This window comes from Cyprinus carpio, chromosome A5 (assembly GCF_018340385.1).
Source record: "Cyprinus carpio isolate SPL01 chromosome A5, ASM1834038v1, whole genome shotgun sequence".
Classification (NCBI taxonomy): Eukaryota; Metazoa; Chordata; class Actinopteri; order Cypriniformes; family Cyprinidae; genus Cyprinus; species Cyprinus carpio.
The window spans coordinates 36,863,919-36,890,791 of record NC_056576.1 but is presented as its reverse complement, the minus strand read 5'-3'; the positions used below and the strand labels follow the sequence as shown (position 1 = coordinate 36,890,791).

General features: G+C 36.8%; 1 protein-coding gene across 5 annotated transcripts in view; it reads left to right on the top strand.

Moving 5' to 3' along the window:
• The window catches only part of LOC109049674 (disks large homolog 4-like), a 180,457-nt gene that overhangs the window by 46,595 nt on the left and 106,989 nt on the right, over positions 1–26,873 (top strand). For 3 of the 5 annotated variants that reach the window (XM_042757119.1, XM_042757118.1, XM_042757116.1), the window contains exons 2-3: positions 3,479–3,640; positions 9,777–9,833. In XM_042757119.1, coding sequence (XP_042613053.1) covers positions 3,479–3,640; positions 9,777–9,833 — 219 coding nt within the window. Of the gene's footprint in view, positions 1–3,478; positions 3,641–9,776; positions 9,834–24,081; positions 24,231–26,873 lie in introns of those variants that run through there. The other 2 variants (XM_042757117.1, XM_042757120.1) reach the window with 2 other exon arrangements.

Below are 26,873 nucleotides of genomic sequence, written 5' to 3'. Positions count from 1 at the left end.
ACTTACAGCATGCAGTGCATTTGCATCTCTGTTTCCTTTATTCTTTGAAAGGCCCATGAATGTGGGAAATACAGTATGTGTAAATATAACTAGACCCACACAGAATCTACACACATTATCTCTGCTAATTGTGATGTGAAACAGAATAGATTTTATGGTGATATGTTTAAAACAAGAAATGTGTGTCTTTCTTATTACACCACTAAAAAAATCAACCACATTTTTGTCCAATAAAATGCCTCTTGACTAACAAGTGTAATTAACAAATGATTGTGAGATCATTAGATTGTTAGATAGCGTGATTATTTAAAACATGTTGTTATGCATCAGCATCCAGTTTAATTTTAAAAATTAACAAATTTTATAGAAACCTGCCGATTACCCCATTATAACATAATCACAAACTTGCTTATTTGGTTAGTAACATAAAAATATGGCAGAATCATTATCATAATACTTGTTTTAAACTTCAAAAATGAAAAGTTTGTTAATTTTCACAGTTTCCGGGGTGAACCTACTGTACTCACTGTATGTGTGTGAGACCTTTCCCTTTATTTTGCAATGTGTGAATCACCGCCATTATGATTTGATTTTGAAAATGTGAAATGTTTAATCGGTTATATCCAACATTCATATTTACAGCTATCAGCTTATGTTTTCTTTTCTTACTGAAAGCTAAAAGCCACAAAATACAGCCGAACAAATTGTGAGCAGTGCCATTTTAGTATGACTGATCATATTATATTTTATCATATTATATAGCTTTTTTTAATTTTTTGATTTTATTATGTTTTCCATTTTACTTTTATTTTTAGTCAAAGTTTGTCTTTTTTCATTTATACTTTAGTTTTATTTAATGTCTAAACTGTTTTTAATTGCGTTAGTCATTTTTTGTTAGTTTTAGTTTCGTTTATTTCATTGTAGTTATTTTAGTGCATCAACATAACTAAAAGAAAAATGAGAAATGTTGCCTTGGCAAGTAGCTGAAATAAAGTAAAACAGCATATGCTGGTTAGGTATGTTTTGAAGCGTGGTTGCTGGTTTGAGCTGGTTTAAGCTGGTCCTGAGAAGGAGCTAGTTGCTTAGGATCAGCACATCACCAACTTAAACCAGCTAAGGACCAGCTTGTTTTTTCAACAAAGGAAGTACATCAGTACAGGAAAGAAAACGGTGCATGTCAAGCTCTTTCATGGGGTTTTTAAAGTGAGCTGAGAACACTTATCAGCAACTGAAAGCATTATCAAGTGGAATTCTGTGGCTGTAGATATTGTGCAAGGCTTTTTCTGCTGTGTGTGTGTGTGTGTGTTTGTGTGTGTGTGTGTGTGTGTGTGTGTGTGTGTGTGTTTATAACTGTGTGTGTGTGTGTGTGTGTGTCTGATTATATATCTCCTCACAGACTGGTTGAACTGCTTGGTGTTAGTTCCTGTATTGCCACTTTACTTTAGTCATTAGATGATTTACCATAAATGCTATTTTATCATAAACTGCAGAGCTTGACATACTGTAGGCAGTGAGAGAAACTTCTTAAACCTACTTATCTCGCAAATTTAGGCAAACTGGGTAACGTTTGTGACGATCGAGTGAATAACAGACAGGATGAAGATGATGCAGTGTTCACAGAAGTTATGAATAAGCTGTGTTAAAGCTGAGACGTGTGTTTGTCATATATTAGTACTCTTATCAAAGCTTAAATACAGAGACAGCTGTAAGTAAACCATTTGTAGATCGATTCCCTGAAAAGTGTTTTTATTATTATTATTTTTTTTTTTGGCAATGAGTTTGAGAATCAGGTCCTCTCCTTCAACTTTACTCTTGATACATTAAAGAAATTGTGTTCAGTTATTATGATATTCTTATGTTTTCTATTCTATGTTCATGTTATCTCCACATTTGTCTGTTCCTGCGTTCTCTCTTAGTCACCGTGCTGTTGCTGGCTCATTGTAATGTGATCTTTCTGACTGACTGGACCTCCCATCTCTTCTCCTTCTTTTCTCAATCCTGGTCAGATTGAAGGATGCTTTCTGTCTGATCTTGACACAAACAAAGCCTGTAATGCAGCTGCTGACTTGAAAGGGACAAGAACAAATTATGCAAATCTGTTTGCTACAGATTAAATTTCAATTTATTTTTAAATTTCAGTTGCATGTCAAATCAGATAACAGTACTGTAAAGGTTGGCACTTTCGCTCAAAACAAGCTGAAAAATTCATTTACATTATTCAGAATTTGGCAAAAAGTCCAAAGCTCTGTCACAATTTGGAAACTTATGCTATTCACTAAAGAAGTGTATTGCTGCCTTTGGTTTTTAACCAAACAAAACTATTTTTACCATTTTATTTTCTGAAAGATTTCAGCAGATTAATTGTTCTGGCCATTATATCAATCTTTCTCTCGGATTTATCCAAACTTTGAAAGCCAACTGGAAAGCATATATTATTCATGGAAACTATGGTGTACAATTTAGAACGGGTTATAATCTGAAAAACATTAATTCTAACCACACATATTATTTAGGAAATGTAAATAAGGTAACTTGTTTCTTATAAAGGGATAGTTCACCTAAAAATGAAACGTTGCTAAAATGTATTCACCCTCTGGTCATCCAAGATGTAGATGAGTTTGTTTCTTCATCAGATTTGTAGAAATGTAGCATTGCATCAGTGTCTCAGCAATGGATGCTCTGCAGTGAATGGGTGCCGTCAGAACGAGGGTCCAAACAGCTGATAAAAACATCACAATAATCCACAAGTAATCCACACCACTCCAGTCCATCAGTTCACATCTGGAGAAGACAAAAGCTGTGTGTTTGTAAGAAACAAATCCATTATTAAGATGGAAGTTCACACAATTGCACTGTAGAGCTGTTTGGACTCTCATTCTGACGGCACCCATTCACTGTAGAGCATCCACTGCTGAGACACTGATGCAATGCTACATTTCTACAAATCTGAGAAATTTGGCCTGAGAGTGAAAAAATTTGATGCAAATTTTAAATCTGGAGTGAACTATTTTTTTAATCTAAAGGTGAGACTTGGTAAGAATTGTGATTTTTTTTTATTTTATTTTTTTTATTCTGCCAGTGGCATTTTTAGTCATTTATACACCTTTATGTTTTTGACTTTGACATAAAGCTTTATTTATTTATTTATTTTAGCACTAGCGGTAATAAATGTTGTAATGTTTCAGTCCAGCTGGTATTCACCGTTCCGTGAACTTTGATAGTAAGAAGTCTTCTGATCTTTAATTTATCTGCTGCTTCAGTGTGCAGCTGCAGACGAGAGAAAGAAGGGCTTGAAAGGGATGAGAAATGGATGAATCAGTTTACCCTAGAACTTTCTTCAGGGTCATGTCGTGTCTTGTGCCAAATAAATCTGCATTTGCATTTGTAGAAATTAGTAGACTTTTTTCTTCTAATTGCATGCGAACTAAACATAATGTGGTTTGAAAATGTGACTCTTTGTCTCTTGTTTTCTCTGTAGAAATATCGGTATCAGGATGAAGAGACTCCGCCCCTGGAGCACAGCCCCGCCCACCTGGCTCACAGCAAGAGCGCTGAGATGCTTCACATGAGTGATAAGAACCTGGCTACCATGGACACCCTGCACAGTTACGGCCCACACACACACATCTCACCAATAAAGGTACGGACACACACACACACACACACATACAGGATTGTGATGGTATGTTTCTGGTATGGTATGGACTGTATGTTTCCCAGAGTAAGATTTTATAGTTGAGGTGTTGCTGTTTTCTAAGCTCAGGAGACCTAGCAGAGTTTTCTATTCTATTCTATTCTATTCTATTCTATTCTATTCTATTCTATTCTATTCAAGTTAGTTTTTTTACAATAATTTTTTTTAACTAATATTTATATTCCATTTTATTTCAGCTTTATTTCAATTAACAAAACCATTTTTAATAGTTTTAGTTTTAGTTGTCAATGTTACGGCATTTTGTGGGCAGAAGAGGCCTATCTGTTGAAATTACTGGATTTTGTACGTGAAAATTCACACGAAATGTTCATTTCTGAATCATATTGATCATAAACTCCGGTATTCATCCACTTGAGTACATTTGCAGCATATGCTCTCCATTTGCCCTTGTTTTTGTCTAGTAGAAACAATTGCGATGTTGAACAGATCTAATTTGAGACGTTCACTTTCCAGCATACTCGGATAAAACACTATATAATACTTATTCACTGAGGTTATCTACAGTCTTCAACCATGCGATGTGTGTTTATCATCTCTGTTCTCTTTGTCTTTGAGAAAAAGTTCATGTTTTCCTTGAGTTATCCACACAATCGTTCCATTGCATTATGTTTATGTGTCTGAACTCTCTCATGGCCTGGTCTACTGTGCTGTATTCCTCTACGGCAGCCGTGTGCTCTTCTCTACTGTTTCTTTACTCTTCTGTTCCTCTCAGTCTCTTACTGTCTCTCCGTCTGACCTCTGTGTTCATTTCCTGCCTGGTTTCCCCATTTCCTCTGGCTTCAGTTAGGTGTGTGTGTGAGAGAGAGAGACTCTATGTGAGTTCTGTACACCTCTGCAAACACTCTGGAGTCTCCAGCACATTAAACACACACACTCCCGTCTTGCATAATTACTCAACACAAGCTCACATACAGTGCACAGATTGGCACAGTACCATGTTAATTGTTCTATTTTTACACTATTTATACGGTATGCACAATATATTCTGCATGCATTCAAGACAAAGATGGTCCAGATTGTACAGTTACCTAAGTGTGCAGCATACAGCCAAAGTACACTGTGTAAAATAGTCGGTTCAAATTGGCCATCCTTATGCAGCATGACCACGATTTTTTTTTATCTTCCATGAATTGAGCTGACAAATGTTAATATATTTTTTTAAACAGAATCTACTTGATATAATAGCCATTATTTTAGTATATTTATAGTAAGGAGTTTGCTATTATATAAACTCTATCCTAGTGTGACATACCTTTAAAGAAATTGTGTGGCCTAATGGTTTAATATCTATACTACACTATGTTTCAATCTGGAATGAATCTGTTTTGGAACAAATCATTTGAGTCAGTGAATCAACGATCCATTCATAAAGGCAGTTGCTTAATTCGTTTCAAAATGATTCAGCCATTTTGAACGAATCATTTGAGTGAATAATTCAATGAATCGCTCATCAATAAAAATAATTTATGCCTATCAATGACAGTTTTATTGTCATATTTGTTTATCCATGACAGGCCTAAACCAGTCAAAATATGAATTATCATTATTGAAAAAAATTCCCCATAATAAAAACTTAGAACTACACACACACAAACATGAATAACAAACCTAGAAGTATTCTCTATCTTGTTTTTGACCCTCTCTTTAAAACGTGCTATTTTGATAGGCATGTACTATTCAAGACTTAGAAGTAGACGCCCACTGCTATGATTGGTTAACAGTGTTAAATTAAAAATACTAGATGAACGCTGCTGTGATATACTCTGAAAACAATGTTGGTCGTTTTGGTTAAAAGTGTGTAAATACTCACTACATATCAATAGTGACACATGGTAAAAACACTGCTTCTCATATTTGTGTTGTGACATTACAAAATAGTCGGCACTTGAGGGATACGTTTTCAAGAAATGTCAGTTTTAGGCTTACAATCAGGGATAGATGCTTCTACACCCTTGTTATTCACCTATCATTTCCCTCCCTGATATTAGGAATAAATTATGGGTAAGGTTAGGTTTAGGGGTAGGGATCGGGTTAGGTCTATATTTTTGGACAGTAATGTTGATCCAGCATCAAGAAAAGATGTAGCTCCAGGAGCATGTCTTACTTGGCAAAATCACAGCGACCTAATAATGTCTATGCCTGCTCAGCCTTGATAACAAACACATATCAGTTTTTGCCAATAACCGATAGTTCCAGTAATCAACTATCGGTGCCGATTAATCACTAAAACCGATCAATCAGTCGACCTCTAGTTTGCTCTGTGCCTGCTCAAAATTCTGTGTAAAGACGCAATGCTGAATAAAAGCCAGACTAAATGATTCCTGCTTTGAGCCTCCTCTGCCCATAATATAACAAGATGCTGTTATAATTGCTATGTAAATGCATTCATGCCACCTCTGAGCAGCATTAAACTCTCTGTGTAAAGATGGCTAACTGAAAAATTTGACGTTGGTTTAATAAAAGCTGTTATTAGACGAATGAGGAAGTTTTGAGTTCTGAAACTTGCAGAATGTTTTTATTGTTCTAAATTTTTCGAGCAATTCATGTGAAAGTATTCCTTTGAAGAAAGACAGTTTTTGAGCGTTAGCACTAAACATTGACTATGTATGCAAATATATATGAGAGGCCAAAATACTGACACACAATATACTTATGAAATTTCGACTGACCTTGTAAATAATTTAACAGGCATGAGGGACACTAGCCACCATTTATGACTCAATAATCATATCAGCGTCCACTGCAGATGATGAACAGTAATACCTGGAGTGAAGCACACAAACATATATAACATATGTTCTTATTTATGCATCTGAGCAGCTGGCTAATATGTCTGGTGTAAAATCACTTTAGCATGAAGCTCATTTACATGCTCATGCTCATGTTAGCTGTGTTCAGTGTGTCAAGGGCGTCTGGCTGGATATGAAGGTCAGAATGCAAACCACTCCTCCTAGCTTTGCTCTCTCTCTCTCTCTCTCTCTCTGTGTGTGTGGTACCATCTGTCTTCATGTGAAACATGCCTGTGAAACACAACACGCAAACATCCACATACATTTTTTTTTGTAGTGCTTCAATAATATCTACAGTATCAGTGCAATACAAACAAATCTAATTAGCAAAATTATCATTATCAGTGCTCATTATTATGTGTCTATTTGATGACTAAATGATTCAGTGCATCATGAAATTTATACGTATTTTCAATAACATTCTGAATATAGTCATAATTATTGTAATTATAATATAGTTATTAAATTCTGTAATCAGTGCATTCAGTTTTCATTTTTGAAATTGATGCATTTGTAACTGCTACTCATTTCTATTTACACAAATATGTAAGGCAGTGAATGTAGTTAGATAAATGAAGGTGGAGATTTGTTAGTATTTTTTTCGAATTTGTTTCAGTTTTTGTTTGTATATGTAATATGATACTGTTATGGGATCTACGGTATGTAAGATGTACAGTATTTGTCCTTATGTCCTAGCATGGCTTATATTTGTGTGTTACATGCTGTTCACTTTGCATGACACACACACACACACACAAACATACACACACACACACACACACAAATTCTTCTACAACAACCCTCATATGTGTGGTCATATGACACATCAGAGCTCCTGCATGCCTCCTTTTGTTATTCCTGTTAGTATTCAACCGGTACAAATAAAACAAATAATTCAGTTCTTCTACAACATGCCTCATATTACATTCATTTGACGTTGCTGAAAAAATGTCAGCATTTTTCAGCTTCATGACAATATTTAGTATGTGCCTTGATATTAATACATTTGCTCTGCAATGATTTTTAATCAGAAATCACCAAAACATTTTAATGTACAAAAACACAAGCATGTTGACAACAAAAAATAACCCCAAAAAAACAATTATCTAACCTGTCGCACAAATAGCACAAGAGACCTGAGTTTGAGGTTAGCATGTTGCTAACGAGAAATTACCCGCAAAAGATCATTATGTTAAATGTGAAAAGCATTGAATGAATAGAAAATACAAAAAGTGGCTTTAGAAAAAAATATTTGGATACAAACATAAAAAATATTTTGATACAAACAACATACAGTTTATAACACATAAAGTTTTAACGCTACAATGTGGCAATAACATTATTTTTTAGAAGCTGGATCCAAAGTGGCATTTACTGTACAATATGTTAATTAATCACAGACAGTTCAGAGGTGGCATGAATGCATTTACACTACAATTTAGAATTGCAGAAATAATGCTATGAGATGAACAGGTGTTAAATCTATTATATCTGGTATTTTTTTAATGGAATATATTCTAAGCATTAAAGGATAACTGCCAGTAGATCAGATTAGTGCATATATTTGGGTTCAAATAAAGAATAACTGTCAATAGACCATTAAGATTTGTCATATTTAAAAAAAAACACTTGAGTTTAGAGCTACTTTCTTACTCTGTACAACATACAAATCATGTCGGTTAATAAATATTGTTACAGTATTCTCTGTCAAGACAGCCAGCCTTTATTCAACTGTTGTGCTTTCCATATATGTGCATTACTTTTTAACTTTTTACTAATTACTTTTAATATCTAATCAAACAACAGAATAATTAAATGCATAAAGGTCAGTTTAGTGATCATTTTAAACAAATATTTGACAGAACAATGCTAGAATCAGCCGATTAGAATGAGCTATTCTGACGGATCAGCCATCTGTCTAATTAAATGCATAAAGTTTAGTAATATTTTTATTGTTGAACTTCAGCAAACCTCTGGAGTGTTTGACAGTATTTATGCCTCTGTGAATAAAGGAGCAGTAAATTGGAGAAAATGAGATGCACGTTCCTGTGGGAATCTTTCAATCATTTGGCTCTCAGGATGGATTTGGGTCAGAAATGAGTCTCAAGGGCTTCAGAAGGAGTGAGCGATCATCTTGCAGCCTCAGGGAACGTGTACTATGAGATTTTCATATTATCTTATCTTCAGAGTCTATTTGTGGAAAGCACAACATTTCACACATGTAAAGGATTTTTCATGCTTTGAAGCAATACCTGAAGAGATTAAATCACTCAAAACTGAACAACGTCGCCATCTGCTGTTAATGCATAGAACAGTGTTTAGCTTTCAGGACTGAGGACAGTTCCAGGTTATACTGTGATGATGCTGGTTCTCTATAAAGGGGACTGTACTCATATAGTACTGTATGTTTACTTGTCCTTTTATTTCTTTCTACTTTTTCCAGTCGAAGGTCAATTCCTTTTATGCAGCACCTGTAAAAAAAATAGTATATGCTTGAGTATTGTTCACCCAAAAATGAAAATGTATTCGACTTCAGGCCATCCAAGATGCAGAGTTTGCATGATGCTCTGTAGTGAATGGGTGCCATCAGAATGAGAGTCCAAACAGCTGATAAAGTAATCCACAGCACTCCAGTCCAACAGTTGAAAAAACAGCACAATAAACAAGTAATCCACAGCACTCCAGTCCATCAGTTAATGTCTTGAGAAGTGAAAAGCTGCGTGTTTGTAAGAAACAAACCAAAACTGTTCACACGAAGAAGCAAACTTATATGCTTTTTTTTAAATACAAACTATGATTTCCATTTTTAAAAATCTGTCCAATATAAATACATATGATGGGACATAAACATGTAGTGCATTGTTTGAATGAACCAGTGCATGTCCTCCTCAATTTTTGGCTCTGTTTTCACTTTCCTGTTTCCTTAACTAATCTAATTTAATTAATCTAACACTTGCTGCATGAGATGCAAAAAAACAGCACCTTCAGGACTCTCATGTCAATCTCCTGTAGATCCTTATATCTCCAATTATATCCCATTTGCTTTTCTGTCCCCAGTACAGAGCCTTTGATGGGATGCCATGCTTTATTGAGCTCAGAAGAGCCAAACACTAACTGGGAATTTCTTTAAGATTTCAGTTCATTTCACAAGACATAATGCTTTAAATATGTCATTAAATTCAAAGGCTCCGTTCTGTTGTTTTTGTTTTTATCCTGTGGGTTTGTTGTTAAGTTATCGGCTCTCCTCTCCTATGTTTTTGTTTTTTTCACAGCCAGTGTTGCTGTCCTCTGGTCAAACCCCTCTGTACACCTCTGCGGTCTCCACACTGGTAAGAACACTGATGCTTTGCTGCCCCTGCTGTCCGGGAGGCAGAACTGCAGTCATGTGATCATTTCATCTTTTTTCATGCCATTTCATCAACTAAAGCCATATGAAATCATAACAACCATGGAAATAACTCACAAATAACTCACATCCCCATCTTGATGGTTTCAGCTATAGCAGTGGTTATTTAGGAGAAAAACAAGATTTCAGTTCCCATCTTGATTTTTAGTATTTAAACCTTTAAATTATATATAGATTCTGGTTCAGTTTTTTTTATTTTATTTTATTATTATTATTATTATTATTATTATTATTCAAAATAATAGTTACAGGAAAAAATATTTCAGTTTAGTTTTATCCTTTTAAATATATATATATATATTTTTTTTACAAAAAAATATATTATTATTATTATTATTATTATTATTATTGTTTTAAATAATTGAATGGTTTGCTGAGGCCCTCTGGTTTGAGAACAAATCATCATCATTGCCATTTTAACAAGTTATTTAATTGTTATTATCTTGAAAAAGGTCACTGAACTGGGTCATCAAATTGTCAAGTCAAATTTATTTATATAGTACTTTTCACAATTCACAAAACTCAAAACAGTTTAACAGAAAACATGATGTTAATGTTTATAATATCTTCATATCTTCACGCCTTGCAGTCGTTTCGAGCAGGTGGATAATATAGTCACGTTTTGTGTTGATACAAGCAACCAAGCTGTTGAGATTTGATAGTTTTATATCACCCTATGCAAGTATACTGTATGTATACTGTAGGTATACTGCATGAACTGATGACATCGAACACACACACCACTGTAAAAACATTGAACCCAGTCTAATTTAATTGCTGCCTAATTAAAATCAATATGGAGCCTGATTGCACTTTTTGACCACTGCAAAATTTACTTATTGATGAAGAAAATCAAGTTGAAAATTATAACTCGTCGAGTGGAAATGACAGAAATTGTTGTGACAAGTTAAATGGAGGAAGACTCTTTTTATTTTTACTATTTTTTTCTGTATTGCATATCAGCTTGTTTTACAGTGGCTTCCATCATATTTCTATAGGGTATTTCTCTGTTGCCTGAAGTCATCATTTTCTCTGTGCTGTCACATCCACTGCGGTAATATCAGCAAACTCATCACTTTAAACCACACACACACACACACACACACACACACACACACACACACACACACACACACACACACACACACACACACACACGCCGATTTATCCATACAGGTACACTTTTATATTCTCTCTGCAGGTTCAGCCTATTATTTCTGACAGCTCGTATATCTGCCCAGAACAGTGTTGTTTTCTTCAGGCTCTGCTTATAGTCATGTGTAACCTAACATCTGCGTATGGGATGGCCAGACTTCAGTTTTTATGAAAATGTTTATCAACTGATGAACAGTTTGTCCGATTATCTTGCTTAATGATGCTGCTTCAGTTATGCAGGTAAAGAAACAAAAAGTGTGTGTGAGAGATCTCTGTTTGATTTCATACTTCAAAAAATACAAGTTATTTGAAAACATCGCAATGATTGATTGTCGTGAACGTTTCTAGCTTGGTTTGGATTATGGAATTATCTTTCTCTTTAAATGCAGTGTCTTAAAGCGTCCTGTAGAGGACAGTGTGTTGTCATGTAGTAGGTCAGCTGCTGACTAACAGGGTTTTGACTGTGATTTCTGCTGCCTATCAAGAGTACACTAATATATATATATATATATACAGGAACTGATTAGCCAGTGTCAGGAAACTTGAGCTCATTATGCTTCAAACAGTTATGTTTCGTTGAAGTATCTACTTTGTACTTCTAAAGTGGCTTAAAGGATATAAAAATAGACACATATATGTGCAATCCTTGAGAGCCAGATAAAATTAGATCACTTGGTTCAGGAGTTCATTTTGTCATTTCAGACTCTCGGTTGATTTTGGTATCTTGGCAGATCTGACTGAGCAAGGTTTGAGATGTTGGGATCTTTCAGGAGGAACTTACTAAAGAGTAAAATCTGAAAAGCAGGAGGTTTGATTTGTTTGCTGTTTTAGGCAAGACTCCACAAGTGAATAAATTAAAAGTGCTGTCAATTTTTAACTCATCAAAATAAGTTGAGCAATTTCAACTTTTTCACAAGTTATAATTATTTTTAAGTCGGTTTAATGTAATTTAAGTTGAAATAACTTGTACAACCAATTTAATTATACGGGGAAAAAAAATTATAAATAAATAAATAAGGCATGCAACTGAACATATTTTTTTTTACAGTGTAGGAACAAAAACTGTGTGGTGTATGTAAGTGCTGTTGAAGTGGAGAAAAACTCATGGCCTTTAAAGATATGTATCGTAATTTAAATCTATAAGATGTGAAGTGTAAGAAAATGAACACTTAAATGTGTATTTTGTATATTTTCTTTCCATTTCTTACTGCGGTAAAATCGCCTCAAATGTCAAAGTTAACCAGTGCATGAAAAAACTGTGAATCCGGAGGGTCTCGCCTTAATCTCACTGCTGTGTAGGAGAAACAGTTGAGATATAAAGTAGATTTGACTGTGGAAATGGGATCTTTGCCATATGGACACACAGCACTCACGAACATTTCAAACAGCAGGTTGAGACAGTTAGATTCTGGTGTCCATAGCAACGGGACTGCTGCTGCTGATACTAACACGCTTGAAGTGCCAAGAAGGCAAGTGAAATCATTCTGAGCTTTCCTCTGCTCTCTCTCTCTCTCTCTCTCTCTGACACTTTATCATTTCTAAATGACAGGCTGTAGGAAGAGGGCTAGTGAGATGAGGAGAAAGTGCATGCACAGCTCTCATCTCGCACTCTCACACACACCACACACACATTTCACACACAGGCAGGAAGACACACAGTGACAAACCACAGAAACACACACACACACACACACACACACACACACACACACACACACACACACACACACACACACACACACACACACACACACACACACACATCTATTGAGTCACAGCAGGATACAGGAACCAGCAAACAATGAACACTCATCCACAGAGAACATGGATTGAATGAGTCCAAACAAATGATGTAATCATAACTAGATGTCAAGCTCAAATTTGTAAACTTTTTGAAAAATGTGAAACATAAAATTTGAAATTCTGAAATAATCTGCCATGTGTTTTCTTTAAAAATATACCAAATGTAAGTCTGTGCTCCAAAGCATTAAAGATGGTTAAGTTGGAAATTACATTTTTTATCTCTGTGCTCAAATAGTGGTTAACAGTTTGAACTTTTCTGAACACAAAAATTAATTTCAAGTGAATCCGAGTTGTTCCTGTGATTCATTAAGAGAATCATTTGGTCATGAAAATTGACTACTCTGGTCACGCTCTACTGAGTGCAGTCAGAAAAAGACAGCATAACAGAAATGTGTGAGTGTGTGGGTGTTGTGATTGTTGCTCTAAACATTTAGGGACAGATGCAGCTCTGTTGCATAACCAGCTCTGCATGTGACTACAGTTCTAATTAGCTGTTGGTTTGATCATTTGCATATCTGTATAGGCTTAATGTTACAGCACAAATGTCTTTACAGTGCATCCTTAAGTTACAGCAATATGTGCATCTTGGAACAATGTAATGAATAAATTATCTTACTATTTTCTTATAAATGATAGTGAATAAAGAGCTGAGATAATGAAAAATTAGAAATGAATTGAAGGGGAGGGAGATGTGAATGGACTACAGGGAAAAATTATGTTAGATGAGAAGAAGGAGAGCAGTAGGAGCTGAAGGTTGGAAGTGAAGATGAGTCCAGAGGGAACTAAAAACTGGATCTAATTGACAAAGCCCTTAAACTGTAGACTGCTATTTGCACCTGAATTTAATTTTGCCCACTCTGAATCTCACAAAGGTCTGCAGGATTCAGAAATTAAGAAGGAACCACTGGGCAAGAGGCAATTTCAAACTTACATTTATTAATTTATTACATTCATTACATTTTAGTAATTGTGTTAAATTTCTGATTTTTAAATCTTAATATTTGATAGTCAGGCCAATTTGTTTTTAGAGAAAAAGTAACCTTGGTTGCCTGTTTGATCAAAAATCTGTTTCAAGGTTTTTTTTTTTTTTTTTTTTTTTTTTTTTTTTTTACACTGAATTGTATATTATATGAATAAGAATGCATTAATTAGTTGCAGAACCACTACATTTTAATCACTATCAAAAAAAGCTGCTGCATGAGCAGTTTTTGATTTAAATTAGATTGTATTCTGACTTCAGCTTTGTGAAACTGTACTACATAAAACACCTGCACGAAACAAAAACAGCAGATGGGCTGAATGAGAATGCAAATTCAAGTACCCGCTTTCAGGGAACTGAGGTTATGACAGTAACTGGAGACGTTCCCTTTTGAGCATTTACTCTACATTGTGTAGCATTCACAGTGGGAACAGTATTCAATCCCGGAGTGAGAGCAGCAGTTATTATCCCGAACCAAGGACTAAGACCACATCAAGCATGTGGTAGAACAACACACAATTACCAACCAATAGGGATGCCGCTAGGAAAGCCTGCAGCTGATAGGTGGTGCTGGACCAATGAACGTCTTAACTCAGGTATACCAAATTAGCATATCTGGCCAGAATAAATGAGCGGCTGCACTAAATGCAGGACAGACACAACAACAGTAAGCAAGGTATCTCTGTGCAATGTAACAAAAAGCACGTATAAAACTGTACATAGGCCTGCACAGTGTCAACAGCTGTAAATGGTAACAAACTGTGGCCCAAACTGGAGCATAGCAAAAAGCTAGAAGAATAAGTGAGGTTAGTCACTCACTGAAAGCACTGGATATGCCAAGGACGGCATTCAACTTGTAAAACCTGGCAAAAGTATTCTGTGAGGACCAGCTGGCTGCAAAGCATATATCCTGAATAGATGTGCCTTTAGACCAGGCCCATGAAGAGGCAATAGCCCTCGTCATATGGGCTCTGATGTTGAGAGGGCATTCCTGGCTCGCACAAGCTGACAAGATAGTGTCCACTATCCAGTGAGAAAACCTCTGCTTAGATACTGCTCGTCCCTTAGTACAGCCACCGTAGCACACTAAGAGCTGGTCAGACTGTCAAAAGATGGCTGAGCGGTCAATCTAAATCCTTAAAGACCTGGCACGGCAAACGGCACTCTGACCTATGCTTTAAAGGGGGTAGAAAGATATTTAGGCACGTAGCCCGGTCTCAGTAACAGTAACACTGCAGTCCCCAGGCCAAAGCGAATACAATCACCATCCACTGAGAACACGTGCAGATTTCTAATGCGCTTGGCCGAAGCAAGGGCAAGAAGTAGAGCAGCTTTGAGGGAGAGCTCCTCATAGCAACAGATTCCAAGGGCTCGAATGGGGATAGAGAGAGCTTTCAGAACCATTGCTAGGTCCCAAGGCTGTGCCGGCGGTGGGCATGGGGGATGTAATCTTCTCGCTCCCCTGAGAAATTGCTCTCACTGGCAGCGATGTTCATAGACTGGCACCATGCCCTGGTGAGGGTGTACGCATTGGTGAAGAAACGGCTCATGCAGGACAACAGTTGGGAGGCCGTAATAGGCACAGACAGCGGCTCTGCGCTGCTCTGAGGCAGGACGAGTACCACTGTATTGATATGATGAAGAGAAAACAGTCCTGGGTCCCATCCACTGCTTGCGGCGAACATCCAGCTCATGTCCTTCAGGTAAACTAGGGTCAGCCAAAAATACCCTGTGAAGGACTACCATGATGCTGATTTGACCGTGGAAGTGTAAGCCTTGTCAGCGAGGTGAGCAGTCGATTTGCAAGGTTTAGAAGGCAGAGGAAGGGTAGAGATGCACGCTGACGGTCTCCTCAGCAGGGGTCATGCGCACAGAGCCATGGGCCTCCACCCCGTCCACTTGGGAGAACATGACCTGAGTGGAAGAGTGGATGTGCACTGACGGTTGCAGACCACGACTTCACCACCTGCTCGTGGACATCCGGGAAGAACGAAACCTTCCTCCTCGAGGCAGCCAGGCGGCTTGACCTGCCAGTTTCCTCTGGAGCATCCCATTTGAGGTAAAGCTCCTTAACAGCTTTAGTGAGGATGCATTATACGTAGGCAAGATGAAAGACAGTCAGTTCCCCTGTTCAACTGTTCAGTGAAGCTATCTGAACACATTTACATTTAGTCATTTAGCAGATGCTTTTATTCAAAGCAACTTACAAATGAGGAAAATGGAAGCAATTAAAATCAACAAAAGAGCAATGATAGACAAGTGCTATAACAAGTCTCAGTTAGCTTAAAGCAGTACACTTAGCAAGGGTTATTTAAATGATATAATAAATAAAAAGAAAACAGATAGAATAGAAAAAGAATAGAGCAAGCTAGTGTCAGAGGCCTTTTTTTTTGCTTTTGTTAATAGTATAATAAATAAAAAGCTTTTGGCAGCTATTGGTAGCCAGTGCAAATTGATAAACAGATGTGTGATGTGCATTCTTTTTGGCTCATTAAAAATGTATCTAGCTGCCACGTTCTGGATTAATTGTAAAGGTTTGATAGAACTGGCTGGAAGACCTGTCAAGTGAGCATTGCAATAGTCCAGCCTGGACAGAACAAGAGCTTGAATAAGGAGTTGTGAAGCATGTTCCGAAAGAAAGGGCCTTAACTTCTTGATGTAGAATAAAGCAAATCTGCAGGAACAGACAGTTTTAGCAATGTGGTCTGAGAAAGTCAGCTGATCATCAATCATAACTCCAAGGTTTCTGGCTGTTTTTGAAGGTGTTATGATTGATGTGCCTAACTGGATGGTGAAATTGTGATGAAACAATGGGTTTGCTGGAATCACAAGCAGTTCTGTTTTGGCAAGGTTGAGTTGAAGGTGACGGTCCTTCATCCAACAAGAAATGTCTGTTAGACAAGCTGAGATGGGAGCAACTATCGTCGGATCATCAGGATGGAATGAGAGGTAGAGTTGAGTGTCATCAGCATAGCAGTGGCATGAAAAGCCATGGGTCTGAATTGCAGAACCTAATAATGCCCTGTAGACAGAGAAGAGAAGTGGGCCAAGAACTGAGCCCTGAGGCACCCCAGTAGTTAGATGTTGCGACTTGGACACCTTACCTCTCCAAAATACTTTGAAGGACCTATCTGAGAGGTAAGACTCAAACCACTGGAGTGCAGTTCCTGAGATGCCCTTTGCCAATAGGGTTGACAGAAGGATCTGGTGGTTAACCATGTCAAAAGCAGCGGACAGATCCAGCAAGATAAGTATTGATGATTTGGAATCCGCTCTTGCCAGTCTTAGAGCTTCAACAACTGAGAACAAGGCAGTCTCTGTTGAAGGTCCACTTCTGAAACCAGACTGGTTGCTGTTGAGGAGGTTGTTCTGTGTGAGAAAGGCAGAGACTTGGTTGAACACAGCTTGCCCAAGTGTTTATTTAATGAAAGGAAGAAGGGAAACCGGTCTGTAGTTCTCTAAAAGAAATGGGTTAAGGGTGGGTTTCTTAAGTATTGGGGTTATACAAGCCTTTCTAAATGTTGAGGGAAAAACACCAGTGTGAAGGGATGTGCTAATGATGTGAGTGAGTGCAGGTACAACTGCAGGAGAAATGACTTGAAGGAGATGAGATGGAATAGGATCAAGCAGACAAGTAAGAGGATGATTAGAAAGGATGAGTTTGGAGACTTATGCCTCAGAGAGTGAAGAGAAGGATGTGAATGAGTGTATGTTTGCTGGTGAGATGTGCTTGACAGATTGTGGTGTGAAAATTGTGCACTGATGATTTTAATTTTATTAATGAAAAACGTGGCAAAGTCGTCAGCTGTTAGAGTTGATGCAAGAGGGGGAGGAGGAGGACAAAGGAGCCAGGAAAATGTTTTAAAGAGCATGCGAGAGTTAGACAAATTGTTCATTTTGTTATGGTAGTATGTCCTTTTAGCAGTGAAGACATTAGCAGAGAAGGAAGAGAGGAGTGACTGATACACATTAAGGTCAGTAGGATTTTTGGATTTTCGCCACACCCTTTCAGCAGCCCTTAGCTAAGAACGATATTTGTGGAGAACATCAGATAACCAAGGCGCAGAAGGGGTGGAATGGGCTGGCTTGCAAGACAAGGGGCAGACCGTGTCTAAACAAGATGTTAAATTGGAGCAGAAAGTATCAGAAGCATAGTTAGCATCAAAAGATGCTAAATGTTTAGGGGAAGGAAGCGAAGATGAAACCATAGCAGATAGCTGGGAGGGTGAGAGTGAGCATATGAGTGTAGGAGCGTAGCAGTGTCGTGTGTAGATAAGGTCCAGTTGGTTGCCTAATTTGTGAGTAGCAGTAGTTGACACTCGGCTGAGATCAAAAGAGGCAAGCAGAGTGTGGAAGTCTGCAGATAGAGGTTTATCTAGGTGGATGTTGAAGTCTCCAAGCGTAACTAGGGAGCACCATCCTCAGGAAAGGTTGAGAGCAGAACATCTAATTCATCCAAGAAGTTACCTAATGGTCCTGGGGGTCGATAGACAACTACAAAATGGATTTTAAGAGGGTAGGTAATAGTAACTGATTGGGATTCAAAGGAGCTGTTTATACCCAAAGATGGTACAGGATTCAATTTCCAATCATTAGAGATAAGCAGAGCAGTACCTCGACCTCTTCCAGTCAAACGGGGCAAGTGGGAAAATGAGAAATTAATGGAGAGTGCTGCAGGTGTAGCAGTGTCCTCTGGTTTGATTCAGGTCTCTGTCAGGGCCATGAGATTTAGTCTTGAATGACTAGTAATAGAAGAAATGAAATCGGCTTTGTTTACAGCAGACTGGCAATTCCAGAGACCAATAGAAAAAGTAAGTAGTGTATTAGCAGACATAGGCAAAGTGCACATGTTAGGATTGAGCTGCCTACAGTGTGTGAAACGTGGTTTGCGAGTGGTAGTGATAGTAGGAATCTGTAAACACATAGTAAGAATTGGTTTTAAAAACTGAAACAGAGGTGAAACAAGTAGTAGGAAAGAGGATGAATCAAAAGCGATTACTTTCTAAACGGTAGAGCTGATGGTCTTTACACTGAATACAAATAAACCGCAGCAGACATGACTGAATATGAATGCGTGTTGTTATTCTATTCACAATATCATACATTACCGATCAGTTATTTTGCACTCCTGACATAAATTAAGAAATCACTGTCACTGCAATTATGTTTTATCATAAACAGTGTTCAAATATCGAAGCTGGAGTCTTCAGTCTTTCTAATGATACACAGTTTGTCCAGATCAAGTAAGAGTGTGATGTTTTAACTTGCTGTGGACGTGAAACAACGATCTGAAGTCGTTGGTGAGATTTGCAGGTTAACAGTTAGCTCTTAATTTACGACGCTGTCTACATTGCTTAGGCAAATTGTACCGGTATGCCATTTATTTAAGTTATATCGCCCAGCACTACCTGTACCTTTGTCTGTCTCCTTAGAAGTGTCACTAATGGTGTGTCCAGGTGGCTAAACGCTTGAGTCTGGCCATCAGTTCAGCAGTTTGTGTGTGTATGTGTGTGTGTGTGTGTGTGTGTATGTGTGTGTGTATGTCAGCATGGCCATCTGTGTGCCAGTGGGGGCGCTGGAAGGACTCTGCTTTCCAGAATGCTCGCATGGGCATCACCAATGGTTACGCATATATTTTAGAGTACTTTACTACCTTTCTGTCCTGCACTCTCAGAACAAAAGGTACAAAAGCTGTTTGTGGGGTGGTGTCCTTTTAAAAGGTACACCTTTGTAACTTATTTGCCTCTAAAGGGTGCATAATAGTACCTTAAAGGCACACATTAGTACTTGAAAAGATATCACCCCCCACCCCAGTGACAGCTTTAGTACCTTTTTTTCAGAGAGTGTGATTATAGCAGTGTTATTTTAGTATTATTTATATGGTATTTATTAATATTTGGTATATTAATATTTTTTATGTGGTTTATTTTTGTGTATTATTATTTTTTCATATTTATATTTAGCTTTAGTTTACTTTTATTTAATTTTTACTATTTGTAATTTCTTTACTTTCACTTATCTTATTTTAGTTAGATAGCAAGGCAACATTTCTAATTTTAGTTTCGTTTTTTTTTTTAATCTAAAATCTAAAAATCTAATATTTATTTTTTTATTGTATTTCAGCTTTATTTCAGTTAACAAAAAAAATATATTTTTGTTAACAGTAACACACAATTATAGTGGAATTTTAATATAAACTGCTATTTAGCTACTTATTACTTGCTTTTATAGCTTTTTTAAAAACATTGCTACTGTATAATTTATCCATGTTACTTCTGAACAACCACCTGAACACCAGTGTTATTTTAGTATCAATGAGGTACTATTATAGTTTTTATTAATATTTTGAATGTGTTTTGATTTTAATTTTAGTAATTCTGTTGCATGTTTTTGTCATTTTTATAAATTTAACCGTGTCTGTACAGTTTTTAATCAATTTTTATTTCCATTTTAGTCTTAGTAAAATTTATTAAAACTAAATGAAACTTAGTAATGTTGCCTTTGTAACTAGCTGAAATAAAATATATATATTTTTTAATTATTTAAGTATAAGTTTTTATTTTATTTATATTTTTAGTTTTATATTTCAGTTCATGGTTATTTTATTACAAGTAACACAATTTTTTTTTTTTTTTTTGGTTTTTGCTTTAGTTTCAGTTAACCTATTGAACCCCCTAACAACCACATTCAGCCATAGCAACAATTCAGAATACCTTAGCAACTGCTTAATAAAACCATAGCAACCATTCAAAACAACCTAACATCAAATCACCTTTGGACAGACAAGCAGCACTCACATTTTCTAGAGAAAATGTTGAAATGCAGACGTCTTTATTTTTTGTTCTTCCCATCCTGTGGCAGCTGTAAGGACGTTACCCGGTGTGTGTGTGTGTGTGTGTGTGTGTGTGTGTGTGTGTGTGTGTGTTCATGTGCTCAGTATTCTCTCCTGCTCATTGCCCACCAAAGGTTCAGGAAAGCTGTTTATATGTGTGTTTGGAAGTGATTTGATTATCTTTTACTATACAGTGATGTTCTCTTGGCACTACACTCTGCACTCTCTCCAGCTCTTTAGCATTTTCCACCACTCCTTTTACAAAAAATACTGTGTGTGTGTGTGTGTGTGTGTGAGGTGTCTATGTATATTCAAAGGTTCTTGCTCACTAATGAATGTTTAAAGTTGTCCCTGCAGCTCCTAGGTAATTACTGAACAGACTTTTGCTGAGACAAATGGTCTGGGGATCCAACGCAATAATGAGAGAGAGAGAGAGAGAGAGAGAGAGAGAGAGAGAGAAAGTGGGTGAAAATGGAGGCAGAGAGAAGGACTGAGATAAAGAAGAGGGAAGGAAGGAGAGAAGAGGAGAGTCCATGTGATTTCTCATTTAGGTGAGCCTGTCAACTTGGAGTGTCTTACGTAACACTGGAAAACACGTGCTCATGGAAAACACTTCTGCGGTGAAAAGCATTGTGGGCCAGTTGTGTTTCCTTAGGTTAAAGCAGTTCGGCTGGAATGCAATTTATAATGATTATTGTCACATGACCTCATTACAATTCATGTTGACATCCAGTTATGATTTCAGAAATGTTATTGCATGTTATTTTTCATTTTTATCCAATTTTGTGTAAAAAAAGATTGTAACATTTTTCAAATAATGTGTGAATTTTATCCACTTTTATCCACCAGATTTCAGGGTCTGAATGATCCATTGTATGAGACACATTTGGACAGATATAGTTTGTGAAAGGTTCATACTTACCAAAAGAGTGAAACAACTGTGTAATTCACTTAAAATCCATCTTTACAGTATACTGGTCTAAAAAAAAAAAAAAAAAAAAAATGTTCAGGTTGTCTAAAAGCAAGAAACTATTTTGTTTAAATATGATGGTGTCTTAACACCAACTGTTTTGTGTATTGATTTCAGAAATTATTGTGGTTTTACAAATTTTTTTTCTGGTGTTTTTATAAACAGAAAAATTATGCATGATGCGTAATAAACCTTAAGGTTTTTCGAAGTTGTTTCTTTCATAAACTAAATTAAACATTCACTAACAAAAAAGTTTTTAGTTTTATCTTGAGTGACAATTCTACTTTTAGCTAATTTAGCTTCTATTTATGGTGAAATCAAGTTGTTAAAAGACCCCCAAAATTATTGACCTGTATTAAGTAACCTCTGCTGACAATCAGGCCTCTTCTTCTGCACAACCCTCCAACATTTAAGCAATATGTATGTACAAGGGGAGGCGGTTAAAAGCAGGTCATTATCGTAGCTCTTATTTCCCAAAGGACATCTCTGTTGTGGGCTGGATAATTCAGTGCTCTAGCTCTCCTCAGAAGTGAGGTTATAGCCGTGCTTCAGTGGATCTGGCTGCAGATGTGCCGTCTCAGCACTCTCAAGCTGCAAATGAACCGGAAATACACAGCCGAGTATTGCTGAGTATTATAGCACACCATTACAGAAGTGCTACAGAGACGGTAATAGAGTACTGCAGGGATGATGGATTGTAGGGCTGGAAATGAGTTAGCATTTTAGAATTTCTGGTTCCATCATCGTGAAGTCAGTGGGTTTTTTAAGAGTTTTTTTTTTTTTTGTTATATGTTTGAAAGAAGACGGAAAGAGTTAGGGTCAGACGCTTAATTGTGGTGATGCCATGCGACTTCATTTATAGCCAGTGTTTATCCTTTTACTTCTTGTGATTGTATTTACAGCAGGGTTCAAATTCATAAAAGTTGTGTTCGTTTTTCGAGATTACAAGGGTGATGTGAACTTCTGGTTTGGTCTGTATCGTTGAATCTCCGGTTTTGTCGCCGCTTGCATTGTGTTGCTGTCTGTGTCACTCTGCAGGTCAAGGAGACAAAACACTGCCACATTTGCACGGATAGTTCTCAAGCTGCGAATAAAGCCATAAACAAAATGAGCAATGCGTTTGTGAACTGTATCAATGTGTCAGTGGCACTGTGTGTGGAATTTCCGACTCTAAAAATCATCTATATTTACCGCGAAAGAAAAAATATTTCCGACTCTAAAGTTCAGCTGGATGTGCCGCGAAAGAAGCTACTGTATATCTAAAATACAGACAGCCTCCCTTACGAAAAATACGTTTGTTCAAGTGTGCTATAGGAAAGTATACTTTTAGTCTACTTTAACAACAACGTAAAAAATAAATCATACTTAGAAAAAGTCTAAATATATTTATTTGAGCTATACCCGTGCTCCTGGAATGCATGTTTTTTATTGTTATATCGGGGTAGGGGGCACTAGTACACATCTTCTGTACAGAATTTCCAAAACACAAGCAAAGAAGAAACCGAAACAACAGATACTTCAACATGAAATCTAACACGATCAGACATAAAACGGCATCAAAACCGTGTAACGTTTGGAATAAAAAGTTGACCCATAAAGGCGTAACGACTGTCAAGCTTTGGGGTGTTGATCGACTCCATCTACTTTTTGATTATCATTCTGAATCTTTTTCATTGTCTTTTTCAGCTTTTTTTTTGGTTCAAAATGTTGTTTATTAATTCATTTATGAAACTACCCACATTCATGTGTTTATAAAAAAGAATGCATGACGCTAGAATAAAATGTTTTTGTTTACAAGCATGTTTACCCTGTTCTTTTGTTTTGATGTTTTGTATGTTCAGATATTCATATAACAAAACACATATATACAAATACAAATTAATACTTAAATAGGGACATAGTAGTATACTCAAAGTATGATGTAAAGTTCACTTAAATAAAACTGATGAGTATACTTGCAGTATAAAACTACTAAACTAGTAGTTTATTGAGACTATACTTCAAAGTGTTAGACTATACTAAAATGCTACAAGTATTTAATTAGTAAACTATCAGTACACCTATAAGTTCACTTTTAGTATAGTTGCAGTGCAAACTAAAAACAGAGATGTAAACTAGTTGTGTACTCAAAGTTTACTACTGAAATACTTAAAAGTATACTTTTATATACTGGAAAGTGGGCAAATTTAGTCCCAAGGAATATTGAAATAGTATACTTACAAGTATGCTACACTGGTATAGTACACTGATATGCACACTTACTACATAAAGTATACTTAAAATATACTTTATAATAAGTATACTTAGTAAAATAAACTCGCGTTGTTTTAACCCGTCTAGCTAAATGCGTCATGCGTGCATGTCTTATTTCGCCAGCGTCACATTTAAAGCGCGAGCGTCTCTCCTCCTCCGCGCCTCCGCGCCTCTCCTGCTCCCCCGCGCGCGCGCGCTGTCGGTCTGAACGCTCGTCGGTGTCCAGCGCTCGGGCAGGATGTTTGTGTCCGTGTGGTACGCCAAGAAAATGGGACGGCGTTTTATCAACAACGTCCGGAAAGCAAAAAAACAACGCCACCGGATCATGGTAGGAAATGACGCCTTTCTGAATATTCTGTCATTTGGTTTAAAAGGCTGTTCATCCATGTAGTCAGACGGAGCGTGTGCACGTGACTTCCATCGGAATTTCTAACCTGATTTGGAAACAATCTTAAATAAGATCCTATAGGCTACTGTATAAACTGATTCCTATTTGATATTGTAGTATATGTAATGTGATGTGTGTGCATTAGAACTATGCATTCTGCCAGAATAATGACTTTCCACAGAAATCACAGGAGAGCTTTTAAAATCATCAATACCCCTTTTTGATCTTCTGCAGGGGCATTTTCGTTCCCTTGTTGGAATCACAATAGTGCTGCTCGGAACCATGTGTTCTAAAACACCTCCTTTTTGTCTTATATATATAGTAATGTTATATATAAAATGCACATGTGAGGAAAGGCACTAATAATAAGCGTGCATAGACTGGTCTCTGTTCACAGCAGACGGATGGTGCTAAGAGGCGCCTAGTGCGTCAGAAGTTGCAAAAATGTGGAAAGTTAAAATTAGGGTGTCTGTGTGTGAAATGGTGCTTCCGACAAATGACCCAGTATCTTAAATAATAGATGGGATCATTAAAGAAACTGAAGGGATTAAATTAAAGGTTAAAAATGGGGCACCTGGACTTGTCCCGGCTTCGTGGTGTTTTAGGAATACAGGCAGATTGTTTCCTTTTTTTTCTGTGAAAGATCGAGGGGACACACAGACTTTATCATTATAACAAAACTTGTGCTACTCTGACAGTGGAGGATGAAGAGAGACAAACAATAATAACCGCCAAGAACAGAATGCTTGTGTGTTCCTGCCTTGGAGTGAGTGAGTGAGGGGGTGGAAGCCTTTTCTCTTCTCATCGTCATAAACTGTCGGTGTCACTTCTGTCTGATTGTTTTTGTGAGACGTTCATTTATTTATAAGACACACAGTCAGAGAGACACACTTTTAGAAACAGAGAGAGGATTTGCTGCCACTGGTACATGTCAGCTTCAGGTACATTGTTGGACGGCCCAAAACACACTTTACACAAGCAGGCAACATCTAGATACACAAACTTTGTCCGTCATTGCATTCTGTAATGTGGCAGACCACAATTCATAATGCAATGCAATTTCAGTAAGACCAATGTGAATTCATGGTATATTTCTGAATGTGATTTTCACCTTGAATACTGAGATTTTAGTCACAGTCACATGTTATTTATGCTATCATTTTGTGTAAAGGAATAGTATACACAGACCACAAGTACTTGACTCATGGTATAAAATGCTAGATATCCATCTAGTTATATGGACTGACAATTGAGAAATGGTGCATCGCTTTGATGTGAATGTCCCTTGATATGGAGTCAATTCAGTGCTACTTGCAAAAAAAAAATACAGTTTTGCAAACGAAACTATTGAGAAAAAATAAATGTGCTTTTTGCAAACAAAAATAAAGAATTGCAAAATATAAATGAAACAGTGCAAAAGCAATGATTTTGCAACATGGCCAAAGCTAATTTATTTGCAATGCTGCTTTTATTTTGCATTTCAGTCAAGTGTGAGCTTGCAATACCGTTTTTTTTTTTTTTTCAGTGTTTGCCCAAGTTCAAGAAGTTGCTAGCATCTACTGTTTGTGTCTCTCAACGTGCACACTTTTATAACATTAAAATATGTATTATTTCATGTTGTTAACTAAATGTGTACTGTATTAATGGTAATTGGTTAAAATCTGTAAACCTGTGGGAGGACGCTAGCGCACAGAAGTGTTCTTTCTTTGTTTACATTAGTTCAAAGTTACTGCTAGTTTGAATATAAAACACACATCCATTAAGAAGAAAAAAAAAAAAAAAAAAAACTCCCGTAGAGCTTAACTAAACAAGGGAATAGTTCAGGAATAGTTCATCCAAAAATGAAAATTTGCTGAAAATAAACTCACTGTCAGGACATCCATGATGTAGATGAGTTTGTTTCTTCATCAGATTAAGAGAAATGTGTCATTCCATGACTTGCTCAGCAATAGATGCTTTGCAGTGAATGGGGGCCGTCAGAATGGAAGAGTCCAAACAAACTTTTATTATCCATAATTTATTTTAAAAGATTAAAACACCTTAAAGATGAACTTATTAGCCAGAAGTGATGGTTTAAGGTTAAAACACCTTAAAGATGGATTTGTTTCCTACAACCACAAAGATCTTCACTTCACAAGACATTAACTGATGGACTGGAGTGGTGTGGATTACTTGTGGATTATTGTGATGTTTTTATCAGCTGTTTGGACTCTCATTCTGACGGCACCCATTCACTGCAGAGCATCCATTGATGAGACACTGATGCAATGCTACATTTTTTGGATGTCCTGAGGGTGGGTAGTTTTTCCTGCAATTTTTCATTTTTGGATGAACTACTCCTTTAAGACAGATTCCACAAATGCAACATAAAACAAACAAACAACAACAACAACAACAAAACATTATCTGTCCTTGTTACATTCTGATCTGTATTTTGATTGGCTCTTTAATACTTGCTGTTATTACCTGGTAAGCACTAGTTGTTTTGAAAACATTCCATAAATAACATCTGATTGTGGTTATATAGAGTGCTTTTCTGATTGTTTGTGTTTCAGTGGCAGTTTCAGGTGCTTGTGCGAGGTG